Here is a 17616-nt window from a genome sequence, read left to right as displayed (position 1 = left end):
TGGTTGTCAGAAATGGTGTCAAAACCGTTTTGAATTATAGTGTGGTGGTGAAGATGCTCGATGATCACTTTCACTGTGACTTTACATCGGCTTCATGAGAATCAATCAGGTTTTTTTTGTTTGTTTGTTTTATATGGTCACCTTAGTATGAGTACGAGCTGCAGTTGATAATGTTGAACTGACTGTTCCCTGATGTCTCCTCAGGAGCCTGGAGCGATGCACATCCTTGCATAGCAACACAGACGGACCAGACAGCTCCCGAGCTGCTCAACATCTGCCAGAAAGTGTCCCATGACAGACGGCCCATATACCATTTATAGGTATGTTCCACAGGAGCTCATATGTACATGCATTGATTGATTGATTGATTGATTGATTGATTGAGTACTTTACAGTTTGCAAATAGTACAGTGGAACGATTATACAATGATGCTAAAAGGATAACACAGCAAACCCTAAGGGATTGTTTCCATTGTGTACCTGTATATTCATGCATCAAGACATTTAAAGACATACAATTAATCATCAACACTAGTAGCAATAAACGTATATGTACAGAAAATAATTGGGAGGGGTAGTCAGGTGTTAAGCGTAGAAGGAGACTTTTCTAGGACCAGTTACAAATTGCAGACAGGTGCTCTTTTATGGCGGTTTTGAAGGAGGGTAAGGAGTCACACTTTTTGATCTATATCTAGTCTGTATCTGTATTTACAGACAACAAGACCAGTACTGGACTTTAGATGTGTCTTTAATACACCAATGCCAAATTCATCCTGAGGTTACACTTGCTCCATGTACCGTAGAGCAAGAAAGAGCAGGGGGGGGATGCATGACAAGCCAGACTATCCCTTCCACAATCTTTGAATGAGAATAAAATGTCTTCTTTCTGCTAAGCAGCTAGCTGGATAGGCTGTGACTAATTTGGCTTCCAGTAGGAGTTATTTATGCAAGGGCAAAAGGGAAGGGGGGGAATTATTTATTTTTTCATAGCTTCTGAAGTACAGATGGAAGCATTTGAAAATTGTGGGAGCCAAGCCAAGACAAGTCTGTCTTGAGAGACTACATACAACAGGCTAGAACAAAGCTACACATTTATTAACCTTGAAAGTCGTTTACGAGTCATTTTGTGAAGCTATTAACAAAACATGAAGTGCAAATCCATCCGGCCAACAATTTCTCCCCAGAGCATGCAGGCTGGTTCGCTCAGTGGTAAAACTTTCAGCTCTTGTGCAGGAGACCCAGGTTCAAATCCGGCGTAGAACAGAAAACGTACATCTATTTAGTGCAACAATTTCAAAATTCAAATTCATGCAACATTATTTATACCTAGAAATTTGGAATTCCATTTCAGTCACATAACTTGGAGCTGTACGTTGCCATCCAGCTCATCAGTTTTGCCCAGGTTCAGCTGAGCTATTCCCAGCTCAGCTGATAACACAGCAAACAAACTATGGGAAACCAAAAGAGTAAAACATTTCTGGTTTAGTGAGTGAAAGATTTTAACTAGTCAAAACAACATTTAATATTATTATAGCTTCGCTGTCTCTCTGGTGGACATATGCAATCAAGCATGAAGCACTCAGTATTGAACTCTATTTTTTCTCACACAAATATATGATTCATGATGACTTGCTTAAATATATAACGTACAAAATTAATTCATTACAATTATAATAGTTTTGTATTCTGAGTATGCTCCATTCATATGTTGTATATTGTTTCACATTTGTATAATGTTTTAGTTAGGGTGAGGGGAGGGAGGAGGGATGGGCTGTCAAAAACAGGACTGTCAAGAGGTCAGTGTCACCAGCAGGCCAGAAGTCTGGCTCTGTCTGCTTCCTGTGTGCCATCAGCCAGCTGCTGCCCATACACAGTCTGCCTTTTATTTTTTTCCGAAAGGGGGACTATGGGGGTGTTGGAATGAGAGTGTTGGAATGGACTCATGGAAAGAGATGCCGTTCAACTTTATTATCACATGAACTACATAGTAATACTGAAGAGGAGAAATGACCTCAGGTTGGAGGTTTTACCACCCTAAAGGTCACGCTAACAGATATGAGGTCAGCTACTTGAACAAAATAGGTAGACTGTATTTCTTTCTTCCTGATTGATTCTTCTGATGGTTCTGTGACAATGACCAACAACAGTGATATGGGTGATATGGGTGCTAACTGTATAGCTGTTTCTAAGTGTGTACTGTGTATGTATGTCTATATTGAAGGAGGGAGGGGAGACCTAGTTAATCCCACAGGGGAAATTCCGTTTTCAGCTTCACCCAGCTGATGGCTGCTCAGATGGTTCCGATGAGCGCTCGGGGGGGAGCAGTTAGGGGTTAAGTGTCTTGCTCATGGACACCTCAACACATAGCCAGGGCTAGGAATCAAACCTGGGACCTTCTGTTTCTGTTATTGTATGTTTATATTTTTCAATGTTATACTGCTGTTACTGCTGTTGCAAGTCAAATTCCCCCTCGGGGACAGTAAAGCTTTATCTCACCTTATCTTACCTTCTGTGTCGTTTTGAGTCACATTCTGAGATAGCCATGTGGGATTAAATATAAATGGTGAAATCATTTTCTAAAACAGTGCAGTGAATCTCCTTTTTGTTCTTATTTTCACGGGTACTTTCGGCAGTAATGTAATCCACTTCTCCAGGTCCTAGATCCTAGATCAGATTATCTGTCTCATTGCTTTTTGTTACAATGGTGCAACAAGGTAGTTAGCAAACAAAATCATCCTTTTTTTAAACAAACACACTGGACTCAGGGAGAGAAGGGACACTAATGAAATGTCACACGACCAGACTGTCTCGGAAATTGAATTAGCCTCCACTCTATTGTTGGACTGTTGGAATGCGTCACTAATGCTTTGAGGTGCAGGGCTGAATCGGGGTGAGATGGTGGCAGAGCCCTCTGACCCGTTGCAGACACTTCCTGTGTCTGGTTAGGCACTCTGCCAGGACAAAGTACCATAGGCCTATGGTTGTCCTCGCCTGCCGCTTTCAATCTCCTCTGTCACAAGCAGCTGCATAAGATGCTCAGCTAGAGAGCTAATGCTTTCTACACAACTAAATCTGGAGTGATCACTTAACACTGAAAGTGTACAGTTACACTTTCAGAGTTAAATGAACACGAATTGTAATGTATACATGATACATTTAATACTCTGGCGGAGAAACTGGGTCCTCTCTCGGTATCCGATGATACTGCCTGTTCAGTGTACACCACTCCTTTTCTGCGTGAGCACTGGGACTGACTGATTGCAGACCCATAGTCACTTTTTGTTCCCCAGTTCTGTAGGGAATGCTGCCAGATGCTTAAGATGGAACGGGAGTCAAAGGAAGCAGGGCGTGTTGCTCGTCTCCTTTGTGGTCAGACTGAAAAGAGAGGCAGCTGTATCCTGGGTGTCATTGCACACGTTATTCACACCCCAGCTCCCCCTTTGTGCATGTCACCTACACACCAGTCAGAGGCAGCATGCATCCAATGAATGGGTTTATGGAGTCGCTCTGTTCTCCAACCCCTCTACCTTTTAACTCCTCAGCTGTGTGGAAAACCAGTCATTTCAGAACAAGTCTCCATGTCAGTTCATGGAAGTTAACTTCTCGACAAATCCCCTCCTCCCACTCACCGTGACGCACCGAGCCTTCCCTATTCAAAATCTTTTTTTTTCATCTGTCCAAAGCGTCTCCCTCTCCTTCCTGTTCTTTTGAAGGTCATTTTAAGTATTTTCTTATGTAAAGCTTGTGTCATGATCCAGTGGTTTACCACGATCTCCACGGCGGCCATATTTAACCCACATTAGACGTTGGACCATATGATCTCAGCTCAATACCAGAACATTAATGTTTCCATATTAGCGATGTTAACGGCAGTTCAGCTTTTAAAAATAGACGTTATAAAAGAGGAGACATTAAGAGGCTGTCCTAAGGCGAGGGTAATCCAACCCTTTTATCTGCTTTTACAACTTTGGTTCATCATGATGACATGGAACCATCTTTTAGTGTTATGTTGGTAATTTAAAATCTGTTAACTGGCAGCTGGTTGAAAGATTTTGCTCCGTTACAGTGATAAGATACCATTGCCTGGGGCTAGGATATGAAGAGTTCATATGCAAATGCATTTGCATCCGGTTTTACATTTATGCAAAGCAGCTATGACTCACTTTTGACACTGTGTGTGTGTGTGTGTGTGTGTGTGTGTGTGTGTGTGTGTGTGTGTGTGTGTGTGTGTGTGTGTGTGTGTGTGTGTGTGTGTGTGTGTGTGTGTGTGTGTGTGTGTGTGTGTGTGTGCGCGCGCGCGCATGACATTATTTGCATCTGTATTTGTACATTAGTATCGCAGTCAACTTCTTTGTAAGCATGTGTTAGATATTGCCAAAATAGCACTTAATAGCAGTCTTCAGATCATTTTCAGTTCATAATATGTGACATGACTTTATTCCTTTGAATGATATCATGCTGAAGCACTTAAATATATTGTTCTTTTGTCATCCTCAGTATGAATGTGAATACTGTAAATCTGGTGTCCCCAGTGCAATGCCAGGATTCAAGTTTTCATTTCAATATACATCTTGATACTGATCTCTGCTGTTAGACTAATGACTGTACTGTTGAAGGAGGGACTATGCATTACTCAACACACTAGCAGGTGTCAGATCATTTTAATGCGATGAGGTTTAAAGCCAAACTTTGCTCACGTTCATCAGACACGTTCAGTGCCTGTTTTGTCACTTAAGAAAGTTAAAGGATCTTTCAGATCAGCCATTTTAGCTATCTAGAAAGCATAAAGAAACGTGTGGCCTATTTCACATTTTTAAGAAATTATCTAATTATCTGATTGGGTTAATTTTGTCTCTGCTGATTGGAACCAACATGCTTGTCCGTTATAGTGAAAGTCTGTTAACCACAACGGTTTCCTGAACAGTGTCCTGAAGTGCATAAGATACATTTTATCTGTGTTGAATACATTTATTTTTCAGAAATGCTCATATCAGCTACAGAATTTCAGAAAACGTACCAGAGCAACTGTTGATTCCCTGATGATGAATCCACCATAGCGCATTTGTGGACAAATCAAATTCAAATTTGACCAATAAAGAGCTTGACAAATTTGAACAATGTTAATTCAGATGGTTGATCACAACAGCACACAGCAGGACCTGCAAAGTATCAGTACGTATGAAGTCCAGCAGGCACTTTCATTGCAAGGAAATATGATATCTGGATTATAGTAAATTCCTCAACCTTTTGAGCACAGGATTAAAGGCCCATGCCAGTTGTTAGAGAACTCCCAAGTGGGCCAGAGAATTGCACTACCTCTCCTAATCCTGCAGACAATGTTAATTGGAAACTGGCTAATATGGCAAAGTCATGACGACAACGTGCAAGTCACCACCATCTCTTTAATCTCTCTCTCTCTCTCTCTCTCTCTCTCTCTCTCTCTCTCTCTCTCTCTCTCTCTCTCTCTCTCTCTCTGTCAGTTGCTCTACTTCAGCCACCATCCACGTGTCACCAAATCTGTTCAGATCTGTTCAGCTGGAGCTGGTGTCAGGATCCACCAGCTCCAGCTAATTTCCGACAGCCCACTTTGCCACTCCGGGGTATTTCATTTCACACACAGTTAGTCCTCCATTTTCTTTCGTGTCAAAAATTCAAACAAAGTCAAACAGTAAACTTAACGGGTTGTGAATTTTCACATATTCCTGTCCACCTCATTTAGGAGGTGCAGGAAATCACACCTAGGTGTTTGTTTTTGTATCGGCTGGACAAACAGTTGCAGGCTAACAAGCTCTGATCAAAAGGGTTTCTCCCAACGTTGGTAGACATGATAACGAGGGTGGATTTACCCAGTGTTATGTTATGTAAAAAATAAATTACAGGTCCAATTAATCTGTCATTAAAAACAGTGACAAGTGCCTGTTAATTATAACTTGTGAGACACTAATATTCACTCATATATTCACATATTCATTGTTGATTGTACATATTATCCCGATACTCACTGTTGACACTGTGCATATATTATCTCATATTCACTGTTGATAGGTGTATATTGTATATTTATACTTATATTTATGTACATAGCTTAATCAGTCAGACCCAGTGCAGATGTCTAGTATCAGTCACTATGTATCAGATTTTTTAAAGGTTTTATGTTATCTCTCTATCCTTATCTTTACCTATCCTGTGTTTCACTTTTACTGCTGTTGCTGCTGTGACACCTGAATCCCCCCACAGGGAACACGAAAGGTTTATCTCTTTAAAAGAGTCAACCCATTATGTTTTGGATACAACTGCAGAATTCTGAGACTGATCTGACTCCATAGATAAAGGTCTATGTTCTGTTTCTGAAAAGACAAATACAAGTGTTGAGGGGTAACCAAACAAAACAGTCATAACATTCATAACTGCTGGCTGAATTAATGTCATCTTCAATAAGGGAGTTCTTGGAACTGCCTTTCATTACATGGGTAGCAGACACTTCATAACCGCGCGACAGGACGTGCATTAACCCCAACTTTGCAACTACTTTCGCCTGCGCCCTTCACCGGGTATGGTCTAGTGACTATTCATTTTTGTCTCTCTGGGAGTAAAGCCATAAATGTAGAGGAATGTGTCATTCATTTATAAACCAGTGTGATTCAAACCAAGAAACATTAACAAGTCATATGGGATTTCTTTCTGTTTTGTAAACAGGACATGATTAATATTTGGATACTGGAATCTTTATCACTGGCAGAAAATCACTCACGATAGTCTCCAGTCATATTTCACCATAAAGCCTGATTTATATACATGCATCGCATTGTGAGCTTTTAGATCTGCTATTTTTGGCACAACGTGCAAGCATAACGTGCAAGCAGGTGCACAGGAGCATAACCATGTGTAGTGGTGCAGTATCCTGCCACTGCTCTATGATAACCATCTCTCAGCCCAGTTAGATCTTGACTTGTTATTTCTCACCTGTCATTACCCCTCACACACACACAGGAAATAGATTAAATCAAGGCTGCATTACTCAAATGATATTGGACTCAGTCGGCTTCCCTCGCATAGCCGAGGATTGGTCAGCGAAGCCTAGCGTGGGAGACAAATTACACAAGCAAACATCCAGACCACAAACCATAATCATAGGTTTGCCTTCCTGAGATGTACAGTGAGAAAAGCTGGAAGCTTTTATGTGTCTGGATCTCATGTTCAAACGGACATCAATCAAAATGTGCCCGTCCCCCCCGTCTTTGTGACACAATTGGCGCAAATCAAGTTATATGGAGGTTTGAAAATCATAGACTGCGTTAAACAGGGCTAATCCCAATTATCCAATTTACATAGTGATGATTGGTTGATAAACCTCACTCTATATTCAGCTATTCAGCCTGTCATTCAGTGGAAGAAGTACTGCACCACGGGGAAGAAAAGGAAATGTGGATGACATGAGTCACAGAAATTACTACTGTTAATTAATTTGAAAGTTATGGATGTAGGCCTACACTCAAGAATCAGTTTAGTTGTTTACTTACACAAACTTATTTTTCAATAAAGATAGCAATTCATGACCACGTCAGACTATTATAATACCTCAAAATCATTTAGGTTATTATTTATCATATAGTTTCTCCTTTCATTCTCTTCGAGCCAATGCCATGGCTGCCAGCCAGGGCAAGAGTCCCATTCTCTTATGTAATTCTATATTTCATTATCTACTGCGTTTACAGTACATTCATATACATGGAGGGCTACCAAAACATGTAGAATAATTGTGTGTGTGTGTGTGTGTGTGTGTGTGTGTGTGTGTGTGTGTGTGTGTGTGTGTGTGTGTGTGTGTGTGTGTGTGTGTGTGTGTGTGTGTGTGTGTGTGTGTGTGTGTGTGTGTGTGTGTGTGTGTGTGTGTGTGTGTGTGTGGCCCATATAGGAATGCATGTGTTTGATTTACTTTATTTGCTTTGCTGATTTGTTGGCAGCTTTGAATCATTCTCAGCTATGTAAACATATTTCAGGCCGTACTGGCATTTCACGGCACCGCCATGAGGAGCAAGAGTGATACGAGATTAAACTTTGCCTAATACGATTTCCACAAAATCCACATGTCATCTTAACGCAGTAATCCCTGAGGTATACCAAACTGTCATGTCTACTCACAACTCAGCAGCCAAATTACAACTGTTACATGTGATTACTGTTCTATGGTGGTTTCCACTGTGTATTTTCTCTTAAGTGTTTGCTATTGCAATTACAGTATGTCCGTTCCCATACCCACACTTGTAGAATAATAAATAGAGAGACTCAGCCGGTACTTTTAAGTGTGCACCATTAGCATTACAACTTACACCCTGGGTTCGGGCCAGCTTTTTTCAGCGTCACACAGGAAGACGGTTAGGAAAACATATTGGGTCAGTCTAGAAAAGAAAGTGCTTGCCTTAAACCACTTGAGGTTTTTGTTTGTGTGACATTTTCTTATTAAAGTTCACATAATTATTTCCATCTCCTTCGCCCAATGAAAGAAAAAACGAAATAAAATTGTCAGTGCCCTTGACACTGACAATTATTGTATAGCTATAACCTCAGTTAAATCAATAAAATAGTGAAATTAAAAGACACAGACAAATATGTAAATGTTTCTCAGTGGTTATGCAACTTTATTCAAAGTTTGGGCTCCACTGTCAGGTTCCCATGGCAATAATACCAGGATCAGAACATAATCCCTGAGAAGCGAGTATTGGAATGAACTGTCTGAACCCTCCAGATACCGGAGAGTAAACCACAGTCATTGAGTACAATTCAAAGCAGTACAAAATCATATCAAGGTCATCAAAAGCATTATGTAAACCGCCACGGGAAATTACATTCTAAACACATACAATCACTACAGTTTAAACAAAGGCACAGTACACAGTACTGCTGCATAATCCAGATGTACAGTATCACCCAATGTGGGTCAATGCACAGGGACACACACACAGGTGTGTGTGTGTGTGGGGGGGGGGGGGGGGGGGGGGCTGTTGCTCTTTTAAAGTTCTCACCTCTAAAGCCTTAACACTGTCTATGACTCAGCAGTATTAAACTGGAATTAAAGAACATTCATTTTAACAATAACAGGAAGCAATCTTTTTGTGCAAAAATATGTGTTCATCAATCAATATATCTAGATGCCACAAATTCAACCACTTGTTGTTTTCTTCACTGTTTGGGGCTATTTAAACGACACATATTATTTTTTGTCAGTTGTTAAGCCTCTTAGGTTGAGCATCTTTACAGGAGCAGACAACAGTTCATTTGAAACTCAGCTGTGCAATTTTCAAATACAAACATTTTTAAGCTAATCAAAATCTGATTGTTAACCCCAAATCAACATCTGTCATCATATATTATTTTCCCTGATTGTAATTAAATGCAAGGACTGTTCTTAAATACAATAGAATATTGAGATATTGATATTTAGGGGTTGTTACTTAACACAGATCTGATGCATATAATGGACAATGGATTCAGTCAGTTCACCTAAAATATCCAATGGGAAAAGTGCTTTATCCTGATATACCTCAGATTACATCACCCAAGGTTACATTTGTACAAAATAAAATAAAAAACCTAATGCCAGCTCAAATTGTGAGAGAAATAACACTGACACGTATCATTAAAAAAGCATAACCTCTTCATATTATGGAGTTTGTCCGGAGTCATCTGATATTAAAAAGCGAAACGAGAAGAAAGGAAAAGAAAACATCACTTAGGCCTAAAAGAAAACGGATTCGCTCACAATCAAAGAAATTACGATAATTAGTCTGCATGGCTTTACATTTTGGAATAGGTCAAACTTAAACAGAAATCTAAAGAATATTATTTGTTTAAAGCTGGCAAAAGGTTTGAATATTAAGGCATTACATTCTATGAGAATTGCAAATACATTTACAAGCAAAAGTTGCAACACAAAGCTCAATTGATTGCCTGCAAAGCTTAATGCTGAAAGCTACTTCCTGCCAAGAGCCTGGCTCGGCTACCATTGCAACAATGGGAGAGAGCCCAGGCACCAGACAGGAAGGAAGTGTCCCAGGGCAGGCCGCACAGCAGCCTAATAAAACTATTGAACACCATGTGTCACTGCGGCAAAAATACAGCAGCCTCATGGTCTAATACCAAACACTGGTCCCCACGAGCCTTTCAGATACCGAGGCATGATGGGGACGAGGATGAGAAAGGAGTGGTTGCCCTAATAGGCAACTAGAGGGGGGCACCACGGTGTGTCTGGATACAGGAGACAGTGCACAGACTTGAACCTGAAACACAGAGAGGGGAGGGTTGGATTTAGATTAACCGCGCTTACTGTATACATTTAATCCCTATTCCCTATATACTCATACAACGAATAGCAAAAATAGCCGATCTACAAGCTCACAACGTTTCGTGAGCTTGTTGATAGACTATAGAACTATACACACACACACACACACACACACACACACACACACACGCAGGTATATAAATAAATATATTCTGTATAACTCTCACCTTGATGGGTCCTCCTCCACAGGAAAAGCCCCTTTCAAATTGATGATGTTCCTCTTGTTTTCAAACATTCCATAACTCAATGTGATCTAGGAGGAGAATAATGTCACATGAACACATGACCTTCACAAAAAAGACCTTGTCGGAATAAAGCCCAACACTGTCTGCAACAATGTCTATACATTGAGTGAGGATTTGAGCATCTCACCTGCTTGTGAACCTCAGATCTTGTGACTTGTTGGAGGTTCTCCAGGTGTGAGTGGAACAGGTTACTGCGTGTCAGCGGCACCCCCAACACTGACTCAATGATGTAACCGATGGTGCAGTCATCCGGCAGGCGAATCTTTTCTGCCGTGTTCATGAAATGGCCGCCACTGAGGAGACATGATATACAATATGATTAACACAACAGCACTCTGCAGCTGAAGAAGGACAACACATGTCTGCTATTTATGGTCATGTTGCACACGTTTGATCAAATCTTACCTGGCCCATGGGCTCATCTTCAATGCTAGCCCCCGGCTCACACAAAATCCTGCACCTCCGGTTGCAAACCAGAAGTTGACTGGTCTCTGAAACATACAGATAGAGAGCTTGTTAGTTTTCTTTATAGTCTAACATAGCATATTGTCCATAGTTGGCATATCCAGCAAGTACATTATATGGAAATAAAAACAACAATCATCCACCCACCATCTTGTTTTCCCCTAGTCTCTCTGTAGCCTCTATGGGCCGGTCCAGGCTGGGTTTACCAATGTACATGTCCTGGGTGTGGAGGTACTGGGACAGGTGCTTCACCAGAGTCCGCACATTCACATAGTTGTCATCGTCAACATGACAGAACCACCTTAAGAACAGAAATACAGTCAGAATGTGGGGATACAAAGTACAAATTTGTTTTTTCTTAAAGATTTTTCTTAAAGAAAAGGTTTTTTCTTACAGTTTTTTTTTTAGGTTAAACAAATTGTGGGCAACACTTACTTCTTCCCAGACTCTATGTACTTGTCATATTCCACCGCCATCTTACAAGACAAAGCTTGACGGCTATGGGCTGCAGAACAGTTGGTGTTGATGGCATGACTCCCTGTGATGAGAGAAAAATTATTAGTTAGAGTTACAAGAAAGTGCCATACTTTGGAGGCCAAATGTTGGATCTGTAAGGCCTAGGAAATTTAATATGACTTTGTTGGAGTCATAATATGACTTTCCACGAAGACCAGATTGAGATATGATTTGCTTTCAAATTTTCTAAAATTGGCCGTAATGATGAACCTTTCAACTTTTATAGTTGGCATACATCAACTTACCAATTTTCTTTTTCAGCTCCTCATCTTCTCCATCTGTGAAGATGTATGTCTGTAAAAGAAAAAAACTAGAGATGACACAACTTCCTCTTGAAATCCATGAAATGAAATAAAACTCAAGAAAACTTTATTGTCACAAGATCAACCAATTTCCACACAGTCATCTGATGCTTCTTATTCCTAACTCAGAGTGATTTGCATCCATCAACAGTCTTTTATGCAGTGAAAAACACATTGAGTTAAACAGCCCTTGCCCCAATAAAGGTCTTTTGTCCTGGGTTTCACTCTCTCCATGGCAACTCCACAGCCCCCCCAAAGCATCGTAGACCTAGAACAAAGGGGGGGTATGCACCCCCAAACACCCCCCACCCTTGTCTCACTCCCAAACCAGACCCTTAGTCCGCTGGACGCACTGTCTACGTTCAACATGTTATGCAAATAAAATGTGCATTCACCTAACATGTGGCATGCTGCATGCTACAAGTCTCAGTCAACGTATTATACAGACCACCAATGCAATTTTCCTGTTTAATTGTACCAACACAGAGGGCTTAAGAGGAAGTTTAAGTTATGAGGACAAAGGGAGCATAAACTAAGCTGCGGGCGCTAGTTAACAGTAGCTATTGGTAACAAAAGGAGTTAACACAACAAAAGGCTTCCAAGACTGCCACATCATAGAGAGCACGCAGGGATTAGATGATCTTTCATGGTGTCTCGGACTGAGCAGGTGCAAGGTGGGGTGCCTCAGACAGAGCGGAGCGGATGAAAAAGCCGCCGGGCCTCAGGCCGTGTAACTGCCACCCGTCTGTTTACCCATCACCTCAGGTGAGTCAGACAGCACCTGCCGAACGGCACGCTGCCTTATCTACGCCACGTGTCTCGGCACGCCCGGGTCACAGTGCAGCGGCGACTCACCTGCCGACGGCTCCCTGAGTTTGAGTGGTAAATAGTGCTTTATGACAGCCTGAGCTGCAGCAACTGCACGCATCTTTTAAAGAGCCAGCTGTGTCGATGCCAGCCGGGGAAAGACATGCGCACATCGTTTGCCTGTGTAAACACTATTCCTCCTAAACGTCTGTGTCTGCCGTGGAAGAGGGAGAAAAAAAGGGCAAGGCGGCATCATTGGTTTGTGGAATAAACTCTGAGCAGATGCTGCACGATGCGAGAGCCATGAGCCCGTGTTTGTCTAAGGAAGGGTGGTGATTTTGCTGGTGAAGGGATCTGAGACTGGCGCTGTTTGCTTTAAAAGCCCATTGAATGGACAGCCTAATCATTGAGGCAGCTGCCAGGACTGCCTGGGTACTGACAGAAAGAGGAGGGAGAGTGGAGAAGGCGGGGGAGGAAAGAGGGGGGTGTGGAATCTCACTACTGATTAGTAAATCGAAATCTGTGTGTGGCCATTCACCCCCTACTTCATCCCCTGTCCTACCCCCTACCCCCTTTCCACATACTCAGCTAGGCCCTCTTGAATAGAACAATGCTGTGAGTTTTCATGCTGGGTAAAGTCTCCACTGGGTAAATTCTAAATATGTTTGCCAGCATTTGCATACAGCTGCAGGAGTTAACTAAAGAGAAGCCTGCGGGAAGGGAAAGAGATTTTTTGATCGGTCTTTGTCCCTTAACTGAAACTTCCAAAAAAAGAGCACAGTTACGTCTATGGAATACTAATTCATACTGAATGAAAACAATGATGCTGTCTGTGTGACTCCCCCAGTAAGAGATGAGAGGCCACGGGGCAAAGAGAAGAGCGATGAGATGAGAGTTAAGAGAGACTGCTCTCCTCACCACAGGAAGGCCTGGCACAGCCCAGGCGGAGCTGAATGTGGTGCCTGGCTGGCTGACTCCAACACCCCAGGAAGGAAGGGCACTATAGACCCCCCTCCCTCCATCAACAACTGCCCCCACCCAGCCTGTTTCCCCCCTCTGTTCTGGCCATGAGCTCACAAACGGTGAGCTATTACAGCACTTTTTATTGTGACAAAGCAGTTCTGCAATGGGAGACCTGGTATCAGGACGGCCAGAACAGAGAAGCGGATGGCACCAGTAATGGAGCACTCAGGCATTGCATAAGAACTGCCACAATAGTAAAACCCCGGCAGATCACAAAGGCTTGAAAAAAGCAACTTGAATAATAGTACAAATAAACTATCCCTTGTTTTTCAAGGACACTGGATGTTCCTAATAGGTCTCATTGGCTACCTCCATAATGAGACTTTTTCTTTCACGCTCTGAGAAGCTGTGAACAGATCTGTTCATTCATAGTCCACGGCCAAGTCCTGTTCCAACAGCCAGCTATATGAGCACTTGATGCTGGAGCGCTAGCTAATTACTGTAATTTACAGTATATCCTGATATTTTTAATCCAAAAAGACAGCGCATAACGGGGTCATCCGCTGAACGTCTTGCCTCTGGCTGTTCCTAAGTAGAAGTTAGAATCTTGACAAAATTATGCTTTCTAAAACAAAATCGTCAATTATGTGCACTGCATTTATCATTCCCAATGCTGCTCAGTAAATTATTCACTACTATCTGCCGCCTTTATCTCTGGAGGGGCTCAACTATAACAAGAGTCAGACAAAGGAGGCCACAGGCAGTCATTCTTCTGCCTTTGTTTATGTCTCTGTTTTGCGTGTAAACAACAGCATCTCATAGCAACCCCGTCTCTGTATCAGTAAAAGCCAGCAATGTTGGAAAACCAACTTTGGGGGTGGGGGTTACAATCATTATGTTATTATGCCCACTGGCTTATAGCAACAGAACGTTGAATCAGGTTCTCCTGCTATATCCTGCATTTTCTGTGGCATCATGACTAATCAAACCACCACAGGTGTTCGTAGTTGCCACATCTGACCTCATGAGTGGAGGATGACCATATGTATATATGGTGGGAACTGGGTGCATCATATGGCTAGCATTAAGGCCATCTTTTGTTCTCCCTCTCTTGGCCACCTGGCAGCGCTCCTCTAGGAACTCCCTCTTGTATTGTGGGTTCAGTCTGTCCTTTATGTCTGCTCTGCCTTGCACCAGCTGCCTCACCTCTAAGCCCTGCTGTTAAGGCTGGAGGATGCTGGGTTAACTAACATCATCTATCCATTCCCACGCAAACTGCAGAATCAATCAAGCCTTCCCTAAACAGTTACCTGATGTTGTATTATGTATACACAGCGAAATCATCCGCATTAATTTAACTCTCTGAGAGCTGTGAAGTTCTTGCTGTGCAAGTATTTGTGCATATTACTCAGCAGCATATGAGCACAGAAAGTGGGAATTGAATAGCTAAGTGGATGTGACATTGAAAGATAAATGTTGTCGACCCAGTTATCATGGGCCAACTCTCTCCAACTCCTATCCAGGGAGCGTTCCTCTCAGCTCAGACGGCGTTTGGAATACAATGGTGATGGAAATGTTCTATTTAAAAAAAAGAGAAGGAAAAATGTGGATGGTGGGATTTATGTCCGACCCCAATTAAATTGACTTTTTGGAAAACTATGCGTGACAGCTCTGGCTGCTGAGTAAAATCACTTTGACTAGCCTGTGTTTTCTGTTGACTGTGTCTTTGTGTACAATCTAAAAGAGCTTAGTTCTCCAAAGGCACATTTTCATACCCAGCGTGCTACTCCTGCAGGCACAAACTTCCCAACAGATGCACCCCTTTGTCCTAGGCATCCCCTTAACGAAGCCCCCCGTTTTCCCATCCCTCGGTGTAGCTTGACCCAGACTCGGCTCCCACGTTCCCATGGAGAGAGTGAGACAAGACGCTGGGAAAGCTTTTCTTCCCCCATCAGAAAGACGCTTTGTTAGTCCTGGAAGGGGGACAGCACCAGAGTCGCTGCTGTGAAGCATCCATTGCAGCGACTCAGGCATTCACGGGGACGCCCAAAAGAGGGGAGATAATAGGGAGGGAGGGGAGGGTGGGTGGGCTGAAAACTGTTCCCGTCGTTCTCAGGGACATCACTTTAGAGCCGAATAAAAAGTGACAGATCCCAGGATATTCGGAATAATGGAACGGGGCTTGTGTGGCCATTTCAGTGTGTCATCTGATAACAAGGGAACAATGCAACACTGTAGCCAGCTATCATCCAGGCATCACCTGCATGTGTTGCACGGGGCCATTGCCCATTGTTACAGCACAACAGGACAGGGTCAGCAACAATAGCCTCAGTTCAGAGAAACAATGATATAGAGTTACAGGGAGAGGAGGTAGATGCTCTTTCTTTATCATGCAGTTTTTCTCGAGTAGATTATGGCAGTGGTTCTCAAAGTGAGGTCCAGGGACTCTCAGGGTCCATTAAGGGGGGTTCTAAATTGACCCTTACAAGTCTGTGACTCAGACAGTGTACAAATGGAACCAATGGACCCATCAGAGTTAACGGGGGTTCTTGAAATGTGAAAGTTTGAGAACCACTGGATTATGGCCACCCATGATCGTGCATTATTCTAACACGTGTAAAGTTAAGGGATGTAATTTTGTGTGTAACTCAAAACAATTAGGCTATGTAGGCCAGTGGTTCTCAAAGTGGGGTTCAGGGACTATCTGGGTTCCTTGAGGGGGTTCCAAATTGACCCTTACAGGTCTGTAACTCTAAGAGTGTACAAATGGAACCGAATGGACATTTACAGGTCCATTCTGTTCCATTTGTACACTCTCAAAGTTATGCTGGTCCTTCAAATCAAAAGGTTTGAGAACCGCTGTCACTGATGTAGGCTGTATCATAACGTAGATTCTTATTTAGCCTCTTCTTACCTGTTGCTTGTTCCTTGAGATCCACGTGTCCAGAAGAAGATCCAGCCTGGACTGGTGGAACTTCTTGGTGGTCTTGACAGCTATGAAGATGTCACTGGCGCTGAGGTCTTCGGCGTCTGCGGGAGACGCGGAGGGCAGCGCGGGCTTCTCCACCTCTCTGCGTCCCCGGGACAGTTTGGTAAAATACGCGGAGAATCCGATCTTCTTGGCCTGCGGTCCAGGAGGGCTGGTGTGATCCGGCCCGACCACACTACTGTCCAGACTCCGCAGAGAGCGCGTCTCCTCCGGCTGATCCTCTTCTGCCACCTGGAAGAAGCGGTGATGATGCTGAGCTGCGACCAGCAGCAACAGGAGGCAGAGAAATGCTGCACTGGCTATAGAGACAGCTGTCTTACCGTTGTTTTTCAACATGATTACGTTTTTGTTTTTTTTGTTACTTTGTTAATTGGATTTTCCACAAGCGCATTCAACATCAAACCATGATTAATTATTTAAAAAAAATAACAACAACTAAAACGATATTCAGCAGCACACTGAATTCCCAGATGCAAAGTCCATATGGTGATTTCTCTCAGAATGGAAATCGTTATGTGGTGGTGGTAGTCCTACTAGTCCCGTTACGTTGCATAGCTGAGTGAGGATACCGAGCTACTATTAGCGCTGACTGTTGCACGGCAAGCTATATAAACTTCAGTACAGGCCACGCCTTGTGGGCGGGCCTTGAACGCAGCATGCATGCAGCCTTGAAGACACAACTATGAAAACAATGGTGTGTGTGTGTGTGTGTGTGTGTGTGTGTGTGTGTGTGTGTGTGTGTGTGTGTGTGTGTGTGTGTGTGTGTGTGTGTGTGTGTGTGTGTGTGTGTGTGTGTGTGTGTGTGTGTGTGTGTGTGTGTGTGTGTGTGTGTGGCCTTGTTTCTAAAGTACTTGCTTATTTAGGCTTCCTTCCAAATGTTTTAATTATTATTTAAATCAGTGGTTCTCAAATATTTTCATGAAAATGTGCCAGGGAGCATTGTGTAACATGCAAGAGTTTCTGAAAATAGCCGATCTACAAGCTCACAAC

At 42.7% G+C, this 17616-nt stretch overlaps 1 protein-coding gene across 1 annotated transcript; it reads right to left on the bottom strand.

The window, feature by feature from the left end:
• Nucleotides 1-8657: 8657 nt before the first annotated feature.
• lfng (LFNG O-fucosylpeptide 3-beta-N-acetylglucosaminyltransferase) lies at nucleotides 8658-17185 on the bottom strand. The gene is made up of 8 exons (XM_084073034.1): nucleotides 16552-17185; nucleotides 11811-11859; nucleotides 11485-11587; nucleotides 11197-11350; nucleotides 10990-11075; nucleotides 10712-10877; nucleotides 10507-10592; nucleotides 8658-10274 (listed from the first exon to the last, which is right to left on the bottom strand). Exons 1-8 carry the CDS (start codon nucleotides 16960-16962, stop codon nucleotides 10208-10210), a joined length of 1122 nt encoding a protein of 373 aa, XP_083929160.1. The 5' UTR covers nucleotides 16963-17185; the 3' UTR covers nucleotides 8658-10207.
• Between the last annotated feature and the right edge of the window lie 431 nt (nucleotides 17186-17616).

The sequence above is a fragment of the Gymnoscopelus microlampas genome, assembly GCF_963454915.1.
Source record: "Gymnoscopelus microlampas genome assembly, chromosome: 11".
Classification (NCBI taxonomy): Eukaryota; Metazoa; Chordata; class Actinopteri; order Myctophiformes; family Myctophidae; genus Gymnoscopelus; species Gymnoscopelus microlampas.
The sequence above is the reverse complement of the archived record's forward strand: the minus strand, read 5'-3'. Positions and strand labels throughout refer to the sequence as shown.

What these genes read in the sequence shown, in the direction of transcription:
- lfng (XM_084073034.1), bottom strand. Translation starts at nt 16,962, where the DNA reads ATGTTGAAAAACAACGGTAAGACAGCTGTCTCTATAGCCAGTGCAGCA. An exon ending in TACATAGAGTCTGGGAAGAA is followed by an intron (nt 11,351 to 11,484) that starts GTAAGTGTTGCC and finishes TCTGTTCTTAAG; the next exon opens with GTGGTTCTGTCATGTTGACG. An exon ending in GACTAGGGGAAAACAAGATG is followed by an intron (nt 11,076 to 11,196) that starts GTGGGTGGATGA and finishes TGTATGTTTCAG; the next exon opens with AGACCAGTCAACTTCTGGTT.